General features: G+C 36.5%; 1 protein-coding gene across 1 annotated transcript in view; it reads right to left on the reverse strand.

The window, feature by feature from the left end:
* Positions 1–17785, reverse strand: part of REV3L (REV3 like, DNA directed polymerase zeta catalytic subunit) — a 177139-nt gene that overhangs the window by 86898 nt on the left and 72456 nt on the right. Inside the window, exons 5-10 of the mRNA XM_004702008.3 lie at positions 15193–15289; positions 12402–12496; positions 9913–10017; positions 8636–8720; positions 8400–8548; positions 3372–3482 (exon numbers count right to left, since the gene is read on the reverse strand). Coding sequence (XP_004702065.1) covers positions 3372–3482; positions 8400–8548; positions 8636–8720; positions 9913–10017; positions 12402–12496; positions 15193–15289 — 642 coding nt within the window. The remainder of the gene's footprint in view (positions 1–3371; positions 3483–8399; positions 8549–8635; positions 8721–9912; positions 10018–12401; positions 12497–15192; positions 15290–17785) is intronic.

The raw sequence follows: 17785 nt of genomic DNA on the forward strand, positions 1-17785 counted from the left end.
CGGTGTGATCACAAGGTGTCGATAGGATCAGGTATCAGGCATCTAAGACCCAGAACAAAATCATACCCCATGTGAATGGGAGGGTGGGGGGGCGTGGAATGGAGACCCAAAGCCCATCTGTAGGCAATTGGACATCCCCTTACAGAAGGGTCACAAAGAAGAGATGAGCCAGTCAGGGTGCAGTATAGCACCGATGAAACACAACTTTCCTCTAGTTCTTTATTGCTTCCTTTCCCCCACTATCATGACCTCAACTCTATCTTACAAATCAGATTAGACCAGAACATGCACAATGCTATAGGTAAGAGCCTGCAACACAGGGAATTCAGGATAGATAAACCCCTCAGGGCCAACAATGAGAATAGAGATACCAGGAGGACAAGGGGAAGGTGGGGGGAGAAGGAGGTAATCGATAACAAGGATGGACAAAAATGCCCTCCCAGGGGATGAACAATGGAAAAGTGGGTGAAGGGTGACAGAGGACAATGTAAGATATGAAAACAATAATCTATTACTTATCAAGGGTTCATGAGCCGGGGAAGGGGGACAAATGAGGAGCTGATATCGAGGGCCCAAGTAGAAAGAAGGTGCTTTGAAAATGATGACGGCAGCATACATGCAAATGTGCTTGACACAATGGATGAATGTATAGATTGTATTAAGAGATGTAAGAGCCCCCAATATAAGTATTGAATAAAAAAACCATGTTAATACAAAATGTGGTACACAGTAATACCATAATACCCAAAAAAGTATGAGACCACTCATATGATGGAATATTAGGCAGTAAAAAGTACTAAGACACAGACCCATGGTATCAAGTGGATAAACATCAAAACTATTATGGTAAGAGAAAGCTGCAGGGCATTAAAGATCACATATAATATGAAGGTATTTGTCTGAAATGCTTAACACAGGCAAATTTGAAGAAATAGAAAACAGACTAGAGACTGCCAAGTGTGAGGAGGAAGGACAAATCGAGAGTGACGCTAATGGGCAGAGAGTTTCTTTATTGGGATGAAGAAAATATTCTGGAATGAGACAGGGCAATGATTGTACAACTTTGTGACTAAACTAAAAATCACAAATTCTACTTCAGAAGGTGTATTTTATGGCATGTGAATTGTATCTCAACAACACTTTTTTTCCCCTTTGAAGATTATGAAGATGTGATTTGTTCTAGTTCAGTTCATAACCCTTTTCTATATAAAATGAGATAATGCATTACCAACTTACTGAAATAGCGAGTTTTAGATTTTCTTTTCTGACATTGAAGATATTGATTCAAATGTTACCCAACATAAGGTAAAAATACTATTTACTTATTAAGTCCACTTTGACAATGATTCATGTCTTAAACCTGGATATATATTTTTTTCTTTTTCCCATCACACACTTTGAAATATTACTTTTGGTAAGTGAAATGGAGACATTTACTCCTCAGATCTTTGAGTGCACTGACATTGCAACCATAGGCCAGGCAGAATAGTATCTGCTGACAATTCAGCCCAGTTGCCTATGTGCCCTTTATGATGTCTCTCTTTTTTAATCCTTGACTTTCTCTGTTTCTCACTTTCAGGTGCCAATTTTAATTAGAATATAATTTAATCTATATTCTAATTTATTAAGATGGAGAAATAAAGCATTTTAGAGCATTAACCTTAAATTGGAGGGTGACCTTTTATTTAAAAGAAAATAAAATCCTCTATTCCTGTTTAAAATTTCCTTGAAATATGACTGCATACAATGATTTTAGTATTATTGCTAGTTTGTTAAGTATGTTCCACTCACAAATAAAAATGGAAACAACACAAAAAGACATTGTATGGACCTCTTATTACATTTGACACTAAGAATGAAAAGGTAAAGCAAGGTAGGAAAAAAACAAAATCATAGCAATCAAAGCAAGAAGCATGTTTACTACTATGTCACTTTGTGCAACACACTTTGAAATATATTTCTGATAAAAAGATGTAAGTTAAACTAAAACACAGAAGTCTAGTAAGTGGTTTATGGTACTACTAAAAATACATTTAGAGTGATGGTTTAAAAAAACCATTATAGCAAAGACACTAGGAAATAACTGACGTGTGCTCTATCTAGCCAGAATGAAATGGCTTGGAAGGAAATACCTAGGGTAACTTCTGTTGGTCACCAAGAAAGAGTCAATTTTGGTGTTCTATTAATGTACTTTGGAGTATTTCAGTTCAAATTTAGTACATTTTTTCTCTCCAAACAGAGTAAAGTTAAAAAAATAAAATAGGAAAAACAAGATGATTACCTTTCACAATTAAAAAAATTAGTTTACAAAAAGCAAAAAACAAACAACACCCCAGAAGAATATACTTCAGAGGACAGCACTGAAGCTACAGCTCAGGGAGAGGGGCACGTCTCATCAGAGCACACAGGAGCAAATGAAGAGGGAGGGAGAGAGAGTGGAACACGTTCTGGCCCACCAACCACTAAGAACAATAGTCCTACTCAGAGTACCCAATGCACAGAGAGGACCAGAGGGATGGCCCCACCAAGAGACAAGACATCCCTCATGACCTATATCGCTATGAATGACAACACTGGAGGCACAGTGCAGGAATTGTACCCGATCTGACCCCACCACACCGGGGTGAAAGCTAAGGGCGTGCCAAAGAGCAACAAGGGGAGCAAAGCAATGAAGTCCCTGGGGAATACCAAAAATAGACTTTGCTGCCAGGGCATAACACTTCATCAGACTCCGCCAGAAAACCTAAAGGTCAACAAACAGACCTGGAACTATTTATAGGCTTGTTTTGTTTTCTTTTGTTGCTTTGTTTTGCTCTGTATTGCTTTGGTTCTTATTATTATCTCGGCATGTCTATCTAGATAAGATAGGTGGGATATCAGGGCTCAAGTAGAAAGAAAATGTTTTGAAAATGATGATGACTGAGCACGGCACCTCCGGTGCCAGTGCCACTCTGGGCCTCTGCCCAGGTGCGTGCCTGTCCTGGGGGACGGGCAGGGGCGCCTGTCCCCAGGGGGCCCGGCTCCCGCAGGCTGACCACAGAATAAAGCAACACCCCTGTGTGAAAAAAAAAAAAGAAAATGATGATGACAACATATGTACACAATGGATGTATGGATGGAATGTGATGAGAGATGTACAAGCCCCCAATACAACTATTTTAAAAAACCCAAAAAACAAACAAAAACCCACACAAAAGCAAAGCTACTTGATTTTATTTTATTCTCTGTAGATTACTTACTAAACATGCCTCATTAATCTACTCAAATCAAAGAAGTAAAACCTTCATATAAGCTTTTCATAAACAATCTAATGGTGTTGATTTGAAACACAGATGCAGCTAAATTTAAAATGTAGTAGCATAATTACTTACTGAACACTGTTGACTCACTCAGTCTTTGGGTCAAGGGTTGGAAAGTTTGACTATTTTCCATGAGATTCAAAATTGCTTCTTCATTAATAAGAACTTCCTTCACTTTGTGACCTTAAATAAAAAAGAATACAAAAACACATACAAGCATTGGCCTAAGTTGAAGATTTATTATTTGTGTAAATTAGGAGGCTTTACTATTAAACCAATTTAAAATTTTGATCTTTTAGTGATAAATAAAAACTTAGTAGTAAATAAAAACTTCACATCTAACCAGTCATACTGAATAATATAAAGAAGCCTGAACTTATGACTTGCCAAACATTTATAACCTTCAGCCACTTTAACCCTACGCTAGTTTGAACAGTTATATTACTATAATAAAAATGATTACACATTAAAATACACAAAGGGAAAATAATACAAATGATCTCTTCGGAATAATAAAAGTATTCATCTCTATGGCTCAAAATTTGCAAACAAATTAATTTCATAGTAGTTCCGTTTCCTAGAAAACTTTTAATTTATGGTTTAAGACTATTAGTCTTTAAGCAAGTGTATGTGTATGTGTGTGCACGTGCATGCATGTATTATAAGAGGAAAGAAAGGGAGGAGGAAAAGCTGATGAACAAAATAATTTAAAAAAAAAGAATTTAAAGGACTGGCCATGATCAGGAGAAAATATCTGAAATCCACGTAACTGACAAAGGCTTAATAGCTAGAATACAAGAGAAACTCTTAAAAATCAGTAGAAAAGAGACTAATGACCCAAGTGAAAAAGAAAGGAACAGGAATAAGTAATTCTCAGTTAAAGAAACCCAAATAAAGGTGCTCAAACCCCTTAGTCAGCAGGAAATGCCAATTAAAGGAAGGAGATATTATTGTATAATATTAGAAAGGTGGGAAATTAAAAATTTGACATTATTGAATATTATTGAAGATGTCGACTAATACAAGCTTGAATAACTAAACAGTGGTACTGGAAGTTTAGGTACAATCATTTTATAAATTTACAATACTGGCATTACTGCTGTGTGATGTTTTTACTACTAAAAACCCTAAAAATATGAAAAACTTATCAGTAAAGGTATCAGTGTTCTTAAGTGGTACATATTAAGCACTCAACTCCTAACCATACGGCTGGCAGTTCAAACCCACCCTGAGGTGCGCTGGAAGTAAAGACTGGTGGTCTACTTCTGGAAGCTACAGGATTGAGAACACTATGGAATGTAGTTCTACCCTGCACACATGGCATCATATGAGTCACAACTGACTCAATGGCAAATGACCACCACCACCACCACCACCACCATCAAAGTAATGGGAGAAAAGTGGTTAAGATAAAACTTGGGTCACTTGGTAAGCAGAGCACTAACAAAACCAGTAACTGTTACTTGAAGAGTTAACTCTGATTATTCAAGCAGAAAGCTCCTATTTGTCTGGAGACCGTCACTGTGTGTGCTGTCTAGTTAACTCTGGGACACAGTGACGCTGTGGGACAGGGCAGAAGTGTCTCACAGGATTTCTAAGACTAAATATTTACAGAAGCTGATTGTCACATCTTTCTTCCATGGAATGGCTGGCAAGTTTTAACTGCAGACCTTTCAGTTGGCAGCCACGTGCTTTAACTACCGAGCAATCAGACTTCCTTTTTCTGATATACCAAAACCTAACCACAGCCAGAGTCCATACTGACTTATGGCAACCCCCCTGTGCATGTCCTAGACTGTAACTGTTTCGGGAGTAGAGCCCAGTCTTTCCCCCTTAGAGCTGCTGGTGGTTTTGAACTTCTGACCACTACAACACTAGGGCTCCTCTGACGTAAGGCAACCCTACATGGCAGAGGAAAACTGCCCCAAAGGGTTTTTTAGGCTGTATTCTTCATGGGAGAAGATCACCAGGCCTTTTTTTCTTTGGAGCTTCTGATGGATTCAAACTACCAACCTTTCTGTTAGCATCTGAGAGCTTAACTATTGCATTACCAGTGGGGCTTCTTGGGGGCTGCTATACAGTGAATATTAAAAATACACAGGAATAATATTATGGAAACACTATTTATATTTTGATTAGCATGGGGCTGGCAAGTGATAAACAAATGGAAGTAGAGCTCTAAGTCATTGGGCTACTGAGGTGTGCTCAAAGCCAATGCAACCTGTCATGAATAAGAAGCTGTACAGAATGTGGGCAGAGCTCTTGGGGAGGACTGGATGTAGGTACTCATTTTTTACTGTTACTGTTATTTTACAAAGTAAAAGAGTCCCTGCTGCCACTGCAGCAGCTGCAAAGAGGGCTTCTCCCTTCCTGCTGAAGGTTGTGATTCTACTGCTATTCTGGCTCCCTGGTCTAGAAAAACTACAGGTGACTTTTAAGTAAAACGTTTATTATCCTCTTATTTACCAATCATGTATGAGCTAATTTACTGGAATACGCTGTAACAGACGCTATCCAGGCATTTGAGTAGATGCATGAATACACCCTAAGAACCAGGAAGTTCACACTTATGAATAGCTTCTGCAGAGAAACTCTTGCACATGGACACAAGGAGACAGCCATGGTGCTGCTTAAATTCACTGCCATCAAGTCGAGTCTGACTCATGGTGACCCTACAGAACAGGGTAGAACTGCCCCTGTGGGTATCTGAGACTGCTATTCTTCATGGGAGTAGAAAAACCTCATCTTTCTTCCATGGAGTGGCTGGTGGTTTCAAACAGCTGACCTTGCAGATTGCAGCCCAATGTGTAACCACTATGACACTAGAGCTCCTGCAGTGCTGCTTATAACACTGCAAAAGTGAAAACCATATAATGGTTACAGCAACTGAATATAGAAATAGATAAATCGTTGCTTAGTTTTCCAATGAAACAATAATCAGTAGCTAAAATGAATGGCCTAGAGCTACATGACTGAAGAAAGATTTATTTCAAAATTATAATGTTGATGTAAAAAGATGTTCAGTATCATTAGTCATTAGGGAAACAAAAATTAAAACATTACATTTACTATGACAGCAGTAATAAAGAGTAATTTTAAGTGCTGGTAAGGATGTGGAGTCATTGGAATTTTTTTTTTTTTCCATTGGAATTCTTATACATGGCTGGTTAGCAATATACAGTGGTGCAGCCAATTAAGAAAACACAGGTAAACATCTTTCTGGTATTCTCTGCTTTCAGCCAAGATTCATCTGACATAGCAATGATATCCCTTGTTCCATGTCCTCTTCTGAAGCTGGCCTGAACTCTGGCAGTTTCCTGCCAATGTACTGCCGCAACCATTGTTGGATGGTCTTCAGCAAAATTTTATTTGCATGTGTTATAAATGATATCATTCTACAATTTGAACATTCTGTTGGGTCACTTTTCTTAGAATGGGTACAAAAATGGATCTCTTCTAGTCAGTTGGCCAAGTAACTGACTTCCCAATATCCTGGCATAAATGAGTATGTTTCATCAGCTTACAGCAACATTTCAATGAGTACTCCATCAATTCCTGGAGTCTTGTGTTTGGCTAATACTTTCAGTGCAGCGTGAGCTTCTTTTTTCAGCACCATTGGTTCTTGCTCATGTTACCCCTGAAATGGTGTAATGTTGACTTGTTCTTTGTGGTGGTGACTATTCTTTCCATCTTCTTATGATGTTTCCTGCATCATTCAATATTTTACCTATAGAATCTTTCAATATTGCAACTTGAGGCTTGGATATTTTCTAGAGTTCTTTCAGTTTAAGATATGCTAAGCATGTTATTCCTTTTTGGTTTTCTAACTTTAAAGGCTGTAAACATTTCATTATAATATTTTACTTTGTCTTCTTGAGCTGCCCTTTGAAATGTTCTATTCAGCTCTTTCACTTCATAATTTCTCTCATTTGCCTTAGCTAATCTATGATTAAGAACAGGAAGAAAAATGCAGTACAGAAAAAGTAGAGTGTTATGACTGAGACATAACATGGATTCTTAGTAATAAAAAGAAAACAAATTTCTGACACATGCTACAATACAGAAAGATCAAAAATTGTATGATTTCACTTGTATGATGTGGCCTGGAGAAAACAATTTAGATAGACACGGAAGTGGTTACTTGGAGCTGGAGATGGGAAGGGATATGATGGCAAATGGGCACAAGTGCTCTTTTGGGGGTGATGGAAATGTTCTAAAATTGGTTAGAGGAATTTTTGCACAAACTCTAAATTTACTATAAATTGCTGAACTTCACAATTAAAATTGGTATTATCATGTTGTGTAAATCACACCTCAGTAAATTTGATTAAAAAAACCATTATTAAGAAAAGATTAAGCTGCAGAGTTCCACGCCAAATAGAAAACTTCAGGTGATGCTTGTTTTTAAAAGTTAACTTCACACCTCTCCATATGCAATTCCTATGATCTGTTTCTTGCTGAGAGAAACAAGAGTTTTATGAAAAAAAGGTTAGAAGTAAAACTAGTTTGCAGCAAGCAATTAAAGAGGCAGCATGCACCCTGAATCATGAGACCGGCTTTGCCAATATCCTTCCCTGGGAACTATACTCAGCGTCTCAGCATGAACTGCTTAAGCTCTGAACTGGGCCTGTGAATACTACCTGTTCATGTTATTTTAGGTTTCATGTGCTATTTGGTATGATGTGGTAGTCATTTGGGGGGTCTGAGAATGCACAAATATTTTTCCCATATAAATTATTGGCAATTGTTTCTTCACTTTCTACCATTTTAATTTATGAGAGGTTTCAAAGGAATACTCTACATTCAGATAGCAGAAGAAATCTATATTTATGTAATATTTAAAATGTAAAACTAGGAGACATATAAGAAAAATTTAAAAGACAGATATAAGAACAATTAATTTATACCAACTTCAAGATAGTGCTTAGCTCTCCACAGAGGGAGGATTTTTGCTAAACTTACAATATTTGCTTCTAAGAAGAAAGGGGGAAATAACCACTACCCCCAAAAAACAAGCAACTTCATTCAAATAGCTCTCAGTGGTGGACACAGCAGATGCCTGTTACAGTATTTTCTGTAGGTGTGAAAACAAAATCTCACCTTTGTTCACCTCGGTCTCTCTGTGGACTTCTATCATATTAGCTGGGGTACAGTGAAGCATTTCTTGCGACAAAACCTCTGAGTGCAACGTTAACTCAGCAGAGAATTCTTGGGATCCATCACTGTAGTCCACAGATCCTGATAATGTTCTGTTCAATTAAAGCATATTCTTTATAACAAACTAGATAATTAAGTAAAGAAATTAGTTCTGAGATCTATAAGAAATAACCACTTACACAGAGAAATCATTCTGTTTGAGGATTTCCTGAAGTCTCTTCTGAAATTTTTTTTCACTTTCTGTGGCTGGCACAAACCTGCGATCTTTGAATTTTAAAAAATACATTAAAAAATTTAGATAACAGATAAATGAACTTTCTTTTCTCCTAGCTTTAAGAAATGATAGCAATTTCCTATCTTTCTCTTGACACAATACCACCACCTAAATGTAGTCCTATTATAAAATAAAACAAAAGAAAAATGATTGCTACTATAATTTTACAATTAATTACTTAAAGTCAGCTCAAGATTAAGGGCTACCATTATTACCTAACTATACAACAGAAAATATTGCTCCCTAGCAAATGTTTTGAGAATGATGAGGGCAATGAATGTACAAATTGATGTGTGTATGGATTGTGATAAGAGTTGTATGAGCGCCTAATAAAACGATTTAAAAAAAAGAATTAAAAAAATAAAGTATTGCTCCCCATCTATAAATGTAATTAATATACATATAGAACCTAGAAATCTTTTCCTTATAAAATACAGTATCTCCATTTTAAAATGCATCAGAAGTACTCAAAATTTACCCAAGTATTTTTTTGTGCCCAAGATATGAAATATTAAAAAAAATAAATTTGACTATAATGTAAGCTATGACTTTTTTCCAAATTGAATTACCTTTTCTTTTTTTTACTATTATGAAGGTTGGTTTTTTTTTGTTTTTTTTTGGGTATCCATGGAATTTATTGAGGCACCCTCAAATTCTTCTAGCATATAGCAGGGTTTAATAATAATCAACACAAGTACTTTCTTCAGAGGTGTAGATAATAAAATGAGAATTTTAATAACATGGAGAAAATAACATGGGCAGTACTTCATGAGTTAAGTAATCTTTTCAATATGTAATAAACTAAAAATCACAGCACTTCTAAGTTAAGATTTGTGATCTGTGAGGATCCTATAGCTCATTTGGAAAGCTATAACTTATTCAAAAACAAAAATGGCACAAAGAAGTAGTCAAGGGGATATGGAAGTGTACACTGAAAACTAAAAGCCCTGCAGATGTCAACAGGTGACACTTTGGAGATAAGTGTAACGAGAAAAAATGACTGACTGCAGGGAAATGAAAATAGGAAAGAAATAGAGAAAATGTACAGGTAATTTAAAAAGTACAACATAATATTTAAAAAAAAATTTTTTACAACATAATATTAAGGTGAAAATTTAATGGCCTAGCTTTCAGCTACAATATTTAGTTTTAAAAACTATCAAAGTACTGTTGAGTTTATACCTTGTGATTCAGGCTGGCTAATTTGAGAAGTTTCATTTCTGTTTCTTCGTCGTTGCTTTTCATCCTCCCATATGGCCTGCAGGCCAGGGTTTCCACCAATTTGAGCTGTAATTACAATAATACTTCAATACTAAAAGGGTCAAAGTGAAAAAATCTTAAAAATATAAATCCAAACTTTAATAAATACTGTTTAACAAAATAATTACCTATTTTATGAAATACAACAGGCTTACACATTGTCCCAACCTACACTTTTTCACTGTACTCTTTTAGCTTTTCTTTCTACTGGCTCCCGTAAACACCCAGCAAATGAGAACATTTCAGTATCTGATGATCATCAATAGCTCTAGTGGCAAAGTGGGTTATGTATTAGGGTGCTAATCCCATGATTGGTAGTTCAAATTTGCCAACAGCTGGTCCTCAGGAGAAAGATGAGGGTTTCTGCTCCAATAAAGATTTACTGCCTTGGAAACCCAAAGAGTGTCTACTTTGTCTTTCAGGGTCACTCTAAGTTGGAAGCAACTCAGTGGCAATGAATTTGTTTTTTTGAGATAACAGATCTAACAGTGCCCTCCCTGGTACAGAATCTACTAGAAATTAACAAGTTAAAAGGTAGAGTATATGAAATTCTAATATGTTGGTGAATATTATTTAGTGTCATATGAATAAATAAACTATATTATTAGAACTATAGAAACAATCTTCCTAACACATTGCATCTTCTTTCTATAACATACTTTCCTCGTAATGTTTTATTCCCTAATTTTCCACTTTATTTTTGCTGACTTAAAAAAAATATATATCCCCCCAAAAAAACTATAAATTTAATAATAATTTAAAAAAAACAATCTTATGACCTTCAAAATACTTTCCATTACACTTAATACATTTGTCAAATCTAGAAGTCCATGCTTGGAAACATTTTTCAAACTCATCTGTTTTTTCTCTCTTTTTTTTCTTGACCTCTTCTACATCCTCAAATGGCTATCCTATCATGTCTCTCTTCAATTGTGGAAACAAAAAGAAGTTGCATGAAGCAAGGTCAGGTGAATAAGGTGTGAGGGCAAAAGAGGCATGTTGTTTTTCTGGCCAAAAAGTGGTGCACTGAGATGGCTGCGTAAGTAGGTGCAATGTCGTGGTAGCAAAACTAGTCCCCTATCTGCTACAAATCAGGCCTTTTGAGGTCGCACACTGTTTTGCAATCTTTTCAGAACCTCTAAACCAGTGGTTCTCAACCTGTGGGTCGTGACCCCTTTGGGTGTCGAATGACCCTTTCATAGGGGTCACCTGATTCATAACAGTAGCAAAATTACAGTTATAAAGTAGCAACAAAAATAATTTTTTTAATTAAATATTTTTATTGGGGGCTCTTACATCTCTATCACAATCCATGAATTTATCCAGTGTGTCAAGCACATTTGCTGTCATCGTCATTTTCAAAGCATTCTCTTCCCACTTGAGCCCCTGATATCACCTAAAAATATATATCTTTAAAAAATAGCTATGTAGGGATACATCGGTCAGTGTAAGACATGAAATAATAATAATGATTTATAAATTATCAAGGGTTTATGAGGAAGGGAAAAAATGAGGAGCTGATACTAAGGGCTCAAATGGAAAGAAAATGTTTTGAAAATGATGATGGCAACACATGTGCTTGACACAATGGATGGATTGATGTAAGAGCTGTTGGAGCCCCTAATAAAATGATGAAAAATAAAATAAAAATAGCTATCTAAGTTTACAAGGAAAACTTGTATTTTAGAGTAAGTAACAAAACTGGGGTCTTAGAAGCTTGTAAGTGCCTATCTAAGGTGCAACTATTAAGACTCTCTCCATACAGAGCAAAGAAGAATGCGTAAAATCAAAGCTACAATTAGTCACTCAAAGAAACAATTAGTCCAAGGATTAAGAGACTACACAAACCTAAGCCTACATGACTCTGAGACCAGAGAGTGCCAGCTACCACCACTGACCACTGTGATAACGCTTAGCTACCCTTGCTTTGAAAGGGATCACATTAGAAAGTTCTGGAAAGAGTGGGAGAAAAATGTGAAACAAAACTCAAAATGAAAAAAGAAAAGACTAGGTTGACTGGTCATATGGAGGCTGGTAGAACCCCTGGGACTGAGGTCCTTCGTCACTCCTCAAGTTTGGAAATGAACTCACGCAGGGTGGCTCACTTTGCAGACAACCAATAAACAGATTATAAGATGAACAGTAACACTAGGGAGGTATTCACTCCCTAGAACAATCAATAATTTGAGATCAAAGAATAGCACTTACCTGAGGACAAATTTCAGAAGGCCAGAAAGGTTAGGGAAAAAGGAGGAATGGAAAAGGGAAATAGTCAGAAGCAGGGTTACAATCAAAGACAGGAAACTGAATGTGTATGAATTGTTGAATGAAAAACGGATTTGCTCCACAACCTTTACTCATATAATAAAAGTTAAAAAACAAACACAACCACAATAACCCTATGTATATACCTTCAATGTCCAGCCGGTTTAAGATATCAGCAGCTACAGCATCCACTTCTAATTCACAGGTACTCTGTGGTTCAACGCCTTCCAGCAATAAAGAGCTGTAATTAAAACACCACAAAGTACAATAATTATGCTAGAACAAAATCTGTGAAATTGTTCTTTTTTAAAAAAATGTTCACAATATTACCAGTTCTGGTGGTATCTTATGTTATTTAATGCTGCTAAAACAGAAATACAAGTAGGTGGCTTGAACAAATAGAAATTTATTTTCTTACAGTTAGGTGGAAAGAAGTCAAAATTCAAAGCTCTGGCTCTAGGGGAAGGCTTTCTCTCTCTCAACTGGAAGAAGGTTCTTGTCTCTTCAGCTCCTGCTTCCTTGGAGGTCGCTATGTGTCTGGCCATTGATCTTACCCCATTACTTCCTTTGTTCTCCTGCTTAGTCTTTTTACAGCTCAAGAGATTGACTTAAGACACATTCTATAACAATTCTGCCTCCGTAAGATAAAAAAGACCACCCATTTGCAAGTCGGATTATAACTACAGGCACACCAGTTAAGATTTATAACACATACTTTGGGGCCATAATTCAATCCATAATAGATAGTCACTCAAAAACACTCTAAAGTAGATTATGGTTTTAATTAACTCACAAGTACTTATGACATTATATTGTATGTGTATACAGAAATGAAAATCAGGAAGAGAAAGATACGAAATATATTGACAGAATCTCTAAATGTTTTTGTGCTCTGCTGTTAACCAAAAAGCTGACAGTTTGAGTATACCCAGAGGCACCTCACAAGAAATTCACTTCTGAAAAATTAGTCACTGAAAGCTTATGGAACACACTTGTACTATGAAACACATGGGTTTGTCATTAGCTGAAACCTACAGCAATGTTTTATTGTATAAAAATTGTATTGACATCCCTAAAAATCCTTTTGCAGTATTGTTTACACAACTGTCTCCTTATATTACATGCATATGAAATGGGCAGCTGCTCTGGTAGTGCAGTGATTAAATACTCAGCTACTAACTGAGAAGTCAGTCCCCAGTGGCAGTCTGCTTCCATGAAGATTGGAAATCCAGTGGGATAGTTCTACTCTGGCCTACAGAGTTGATGTAAGTCAGAAGTGACTTGATGAAATTGAGTGTGCTTTGGTATTCTGAATTAAGATCCTTTGCATTTTATTCTACATTACATACCTAACCAACAAACATATCCAGGAAAGAATGGGATAGAGTAATAGTGCCAACAAAGGGATGCATTAATAATACACATATGGACTTAACTGCTCAGGGGACATTTTGCTCAACAATTCTTTTACTCACTGTCATTAAGTTGATTCCAACTCATAGTGACCCAATAAAACAGGAGAACAGACCCTCTGTTCTGAGACTACAAATCTTTATAGGAGTAGAAGCCTCAGACAGACAGACAGACAGACAGACAGACAATCACAAATTTACTGCCATCAAGTCAATTCTAACTCACTGACCCTATAGAACAGGGTAGAACTTCCCCTGTGGGTTTCTGAGACTGTAACCCTTTACAGTAGTACAAAGTCTCATCTTTCTCCCTCAGTGGTTTCAAACTGATGAACTTGTGGTTAGCAGCCCAACACATAATCCACTATGCCACTAGGGCTTCAGAAGCCTCATAGATGGTTAGGGACAAAAAGAGAACACAAAATACAAATGAGAGAAAATGAGCACACTAAAACCAGGTTCAATGATACTTACTGTTTGCCCTGCCCTCAACTACTTCAGAACTGGGGGATTCTTTAAAATTCCCCAAAGCTATAGAATTGAAAAACCACAGGAACATCTAATAGTACAATTACAGCTAGAAAAAAACAGTGATGCCACAAAGTTATTAATTTTATAATACAAACTACAGAAGTGTGCTGTCGTATTTGACACCAAGGTTCTGTTTTTTGTCAGAGCCAGAAAAGAGAACATTAGGAAGACACTACATAAATGTCCCTGATAGAATGAAAAAAACAGTATCTAGTGTGGATCACAATGTACTTATTCCAAAATTTAGATCTCTACTAATCGACTTTATAATTCTGTCTGACAGCATGACTACTCATATCCCTCAATTATGATCAAAGAGGATTCACTGGAGGCTTAATCTGTGTGTGGACCCTGTAAATGGATTTTGGACTTCTGCTGTCATCCACAGCCTTCTACAAATCAGGGGCTCACAGATTGGACTCTGGATTTTATTATTTATAATCCTTGGATCACACACACTAGTGTGCTTCTTCCATGTGAACTTAGTTGATGCTTTGCTTAGATAGCTGCTTGTTTGAAGGCAAGCCTTTAAAACCCCGGATGTTATTCTTCCTGATAGGCAGGCACTATCTAGTTTTTTCACTAGTTTGGTATAGCACCCATATATCTTCAGTGATATGTTTATGAGGGCTAACATCAAGCACGGCCATATCCTAAGAACTAATTGTTCTTAGATTGGGGCTAGAATTAAGTGTGAGCCCCAAATACATTCATGTATCTATAGTTTATAGATGTCCCTGGTTTATCTTGGAAACCTTTCATTGTCATTGAATGTTAGAGAACACAATCATTTCCCTGGAGCATAAGGTAATTCTATTGATAGTGTCATCATTGTAACATATTAATGCTGAGATTTGTTTTTTGATAAACATAACTTTTAAATATATATATAATAAAAGGTTAACACTATATTAAATCACAGAAGGTACTGATTTCTGATCTTACTTAGGATACATGTTAATAAGTTTTCTTTTCCTTTACAATACTATCTAACCTTGGTATTTCATCTTCTTCCCAACAAAATAGATAATCAGTAAGGGAATTTCCTGGTAACTGATCCTTGCAAGTTCCACTGGGATGCACTGTGGCACCTAGAAATAGAAAGGTAAAAGGAAGTAAGTTTTTAGTTTGCATTACCCATTAATTATCCATTAAGTAAGATAACAGCTACCATTTGTCAGTTTGTCACCTGTGTTGGCTTGTGTGTTGCTATGATGCTGGAAGCTTTGCCACTGCTATTTCAAATACCAGCAAGATCATCCATAGTGGACTTTTCTTTTTGAATCATTTTATTGGGAGCGCTTACAGACACTATAACAGTCCATAATTCAATTAGATCTAGCATAATTGTGCAATTGCTACCATCATCAGTTTCAAAAGGTTTTCTTTCTTCTTGAACTCTTTGATATCTGCTCCCATTTATCCCCTCCCTCCCCGTTATCAGGGGGGAAGAAAGTTAAGCAGTGGATGGTCATCTCTGTCTCTTTCTCCATGGGGAAAAAGGGAGCTCCTTGGGCAGTCAAGCATACCTCATTATGCATAGATGACTTTCCTCCTGGGGATCTTAAGGACAATTCGGATTCAGCAGTTGATAACATACAACAGCTATTAAGCCACACAATTTGTTCATCTTGGGAATTTTAAACTATCTAAGAAACTGAGAGATGAGGAAAACTGGAACTTGTTAAACTACATCTGATATTATTATTATTATCCAGTAGCATTAGGTCGTCAACAAGTTAATTATTTTTAGCTTCATATTAGAAATAATCACCGTAAGGCAATATTTTAAAAGAGGTATTACTGTGTATAATTTACTATTCAAAGAAATTAGTAACATGTTAGAGAAATAAATACAACTATGTGTAAATTTAAGATTATACAATATGATAAAATAATAACTTAAAAATTATCAAGGGTTCATGGGGGGGGGAGCAGGGATGGAGGGAGAAAATGAGGAGCTGATGCCAGGGGCTTACGTGGAGAGCAAATGTTTTGAGAATGATGAGGGAAACTAATGTACAAATGTGCTTTATACAACTGATGTAGGTATGGATTGCGATAAGAGTTGCATGAGCCCCCAATAGTGATTTAAAAAATAAGGTGAAAAAAAAAAGACTATACATTACAGCACTAGAAATAGTAACAATTTAATAAAGATTCTGAATTACATATTTTTAAAATCTGCAGCAAATATTTTTAATACCAAATTATTGTTAGTCTAGGGTGTTATATTTCACTAGTTCTGGCCCTTGGAGACTAATTTTCTCAAGTACCAGTATCTATATTTTGTGTTATATATATTATATTTGAAATTTTATTTCTATGAATAATCTGAAACCTAGAATTTACTTATAAGCTTATATAGCTCTGAAAAGGATTTGCATTTGCTTCCGCATATCAAAGTATATTATTACCCTAAAATCACTATCCGATCAAGTGCTAAGTTTGAGACTCTCTTTAACTCCCAGATGATTCAAAGCGCCTGGGAGGATGGCCCGCTCCCCAGATTGTGCTCAAGCTGAGGTAGTCTGGGCAGCGCTGCCGTGTGTCCAGCAAAGCTGCGGACTGGTTTCTGTCTCTCTCACCTAGTAAGGCTCTTTCAAGGAAGGTTCCAAATGTTCCATGACTAGTAATGCCTTCAGAGAAAAGGATGCGTTCAACACTCTATTCGCTTCATTGGTTGGTAGTCTATTGGTTCTAATCTCTTTTATGATCCCCATACCGGCCCACCCCGACCCCGCTAGTTTGCCTAGTTTTTAAAGTTGTTTTAAGAAGAAGGGCTGGTTTCACTAATTTAACCGACTATTCAGAGAAACAAAGTCTTCTAGGATGATTTCTGAAAACAGTTTGGGTAACAGAGGTAAGAGGGGAGGATGTTATAAGAAAATGGCTGGGGGTGGTGGTGGTGATGAAATAAAATATTTAAAAAGAAGGAAAATAAGAAAGAAAAAAAAAAGCCAAAAGGGACTGCTGATTTCATTTTAAGAGAAGGAATCCAAGAAGAGTAAGAAGGCAAAAGATCCTGGAACATTCTCCAGAATGTGTTCAGAAAGGTGTTAATGGATGTTATGTTAAAGAGAAAAAAAGAAAGTGATTTGAACAAAGTTGAATGGGTTTAAACATTTTGGGAGTAAAAAGCTTCCTTAGTGTAAGACTCAGTCTTTATGTGCATTGCAATTTTTTAAAAAGTATGACAGTTAGGAAGAGGCACAAAAAGACAGAGATAAGAGAAACACTGCGGCAATGATTACGGTACATTAAACAAAAATTCCCGACAATGGCCTTGTTGTACACTGGTGAATGAACTACATGTGTGCTGAGAAACGGGTTTCCCCTCAGCTCAACCCCATAGTTAATTCTGTCAACATGCAACCTCATCAATTTACTTCAGGATGGCATACAACTATTATACATATAAAAATAAAAAGACATGATTAAAGAATATGCTTCATTCCTGTTAATCATCTGATTAAAGTGAAGGTAGAGAGGTGAAAACATTGCAGGTAGAATGAGTCACTTACGGTTCAGTATAGCAATAATGAAACCCACAACCTTCCTCTAGTTCTTAAACGCTTCCTCCCCCC

This window comes from Echinops telfairi, unplaced genomic scaffold (assembly GCF_000313985.2).
Source record: "Echinops telfairi isolate 266 unplaced genomic scaffold, ASM31398v2 ScPeMD7_3533;HRSCAF=4204_0, whole genome shotgun sequence".
In the NCBI taxonomy this organism is placed as follows: Eukaryota; Metazoa; Chordata; class Mammalia; order Afrosoricida; family Tenrecidae; genus Echinops; species Echinops telfairi.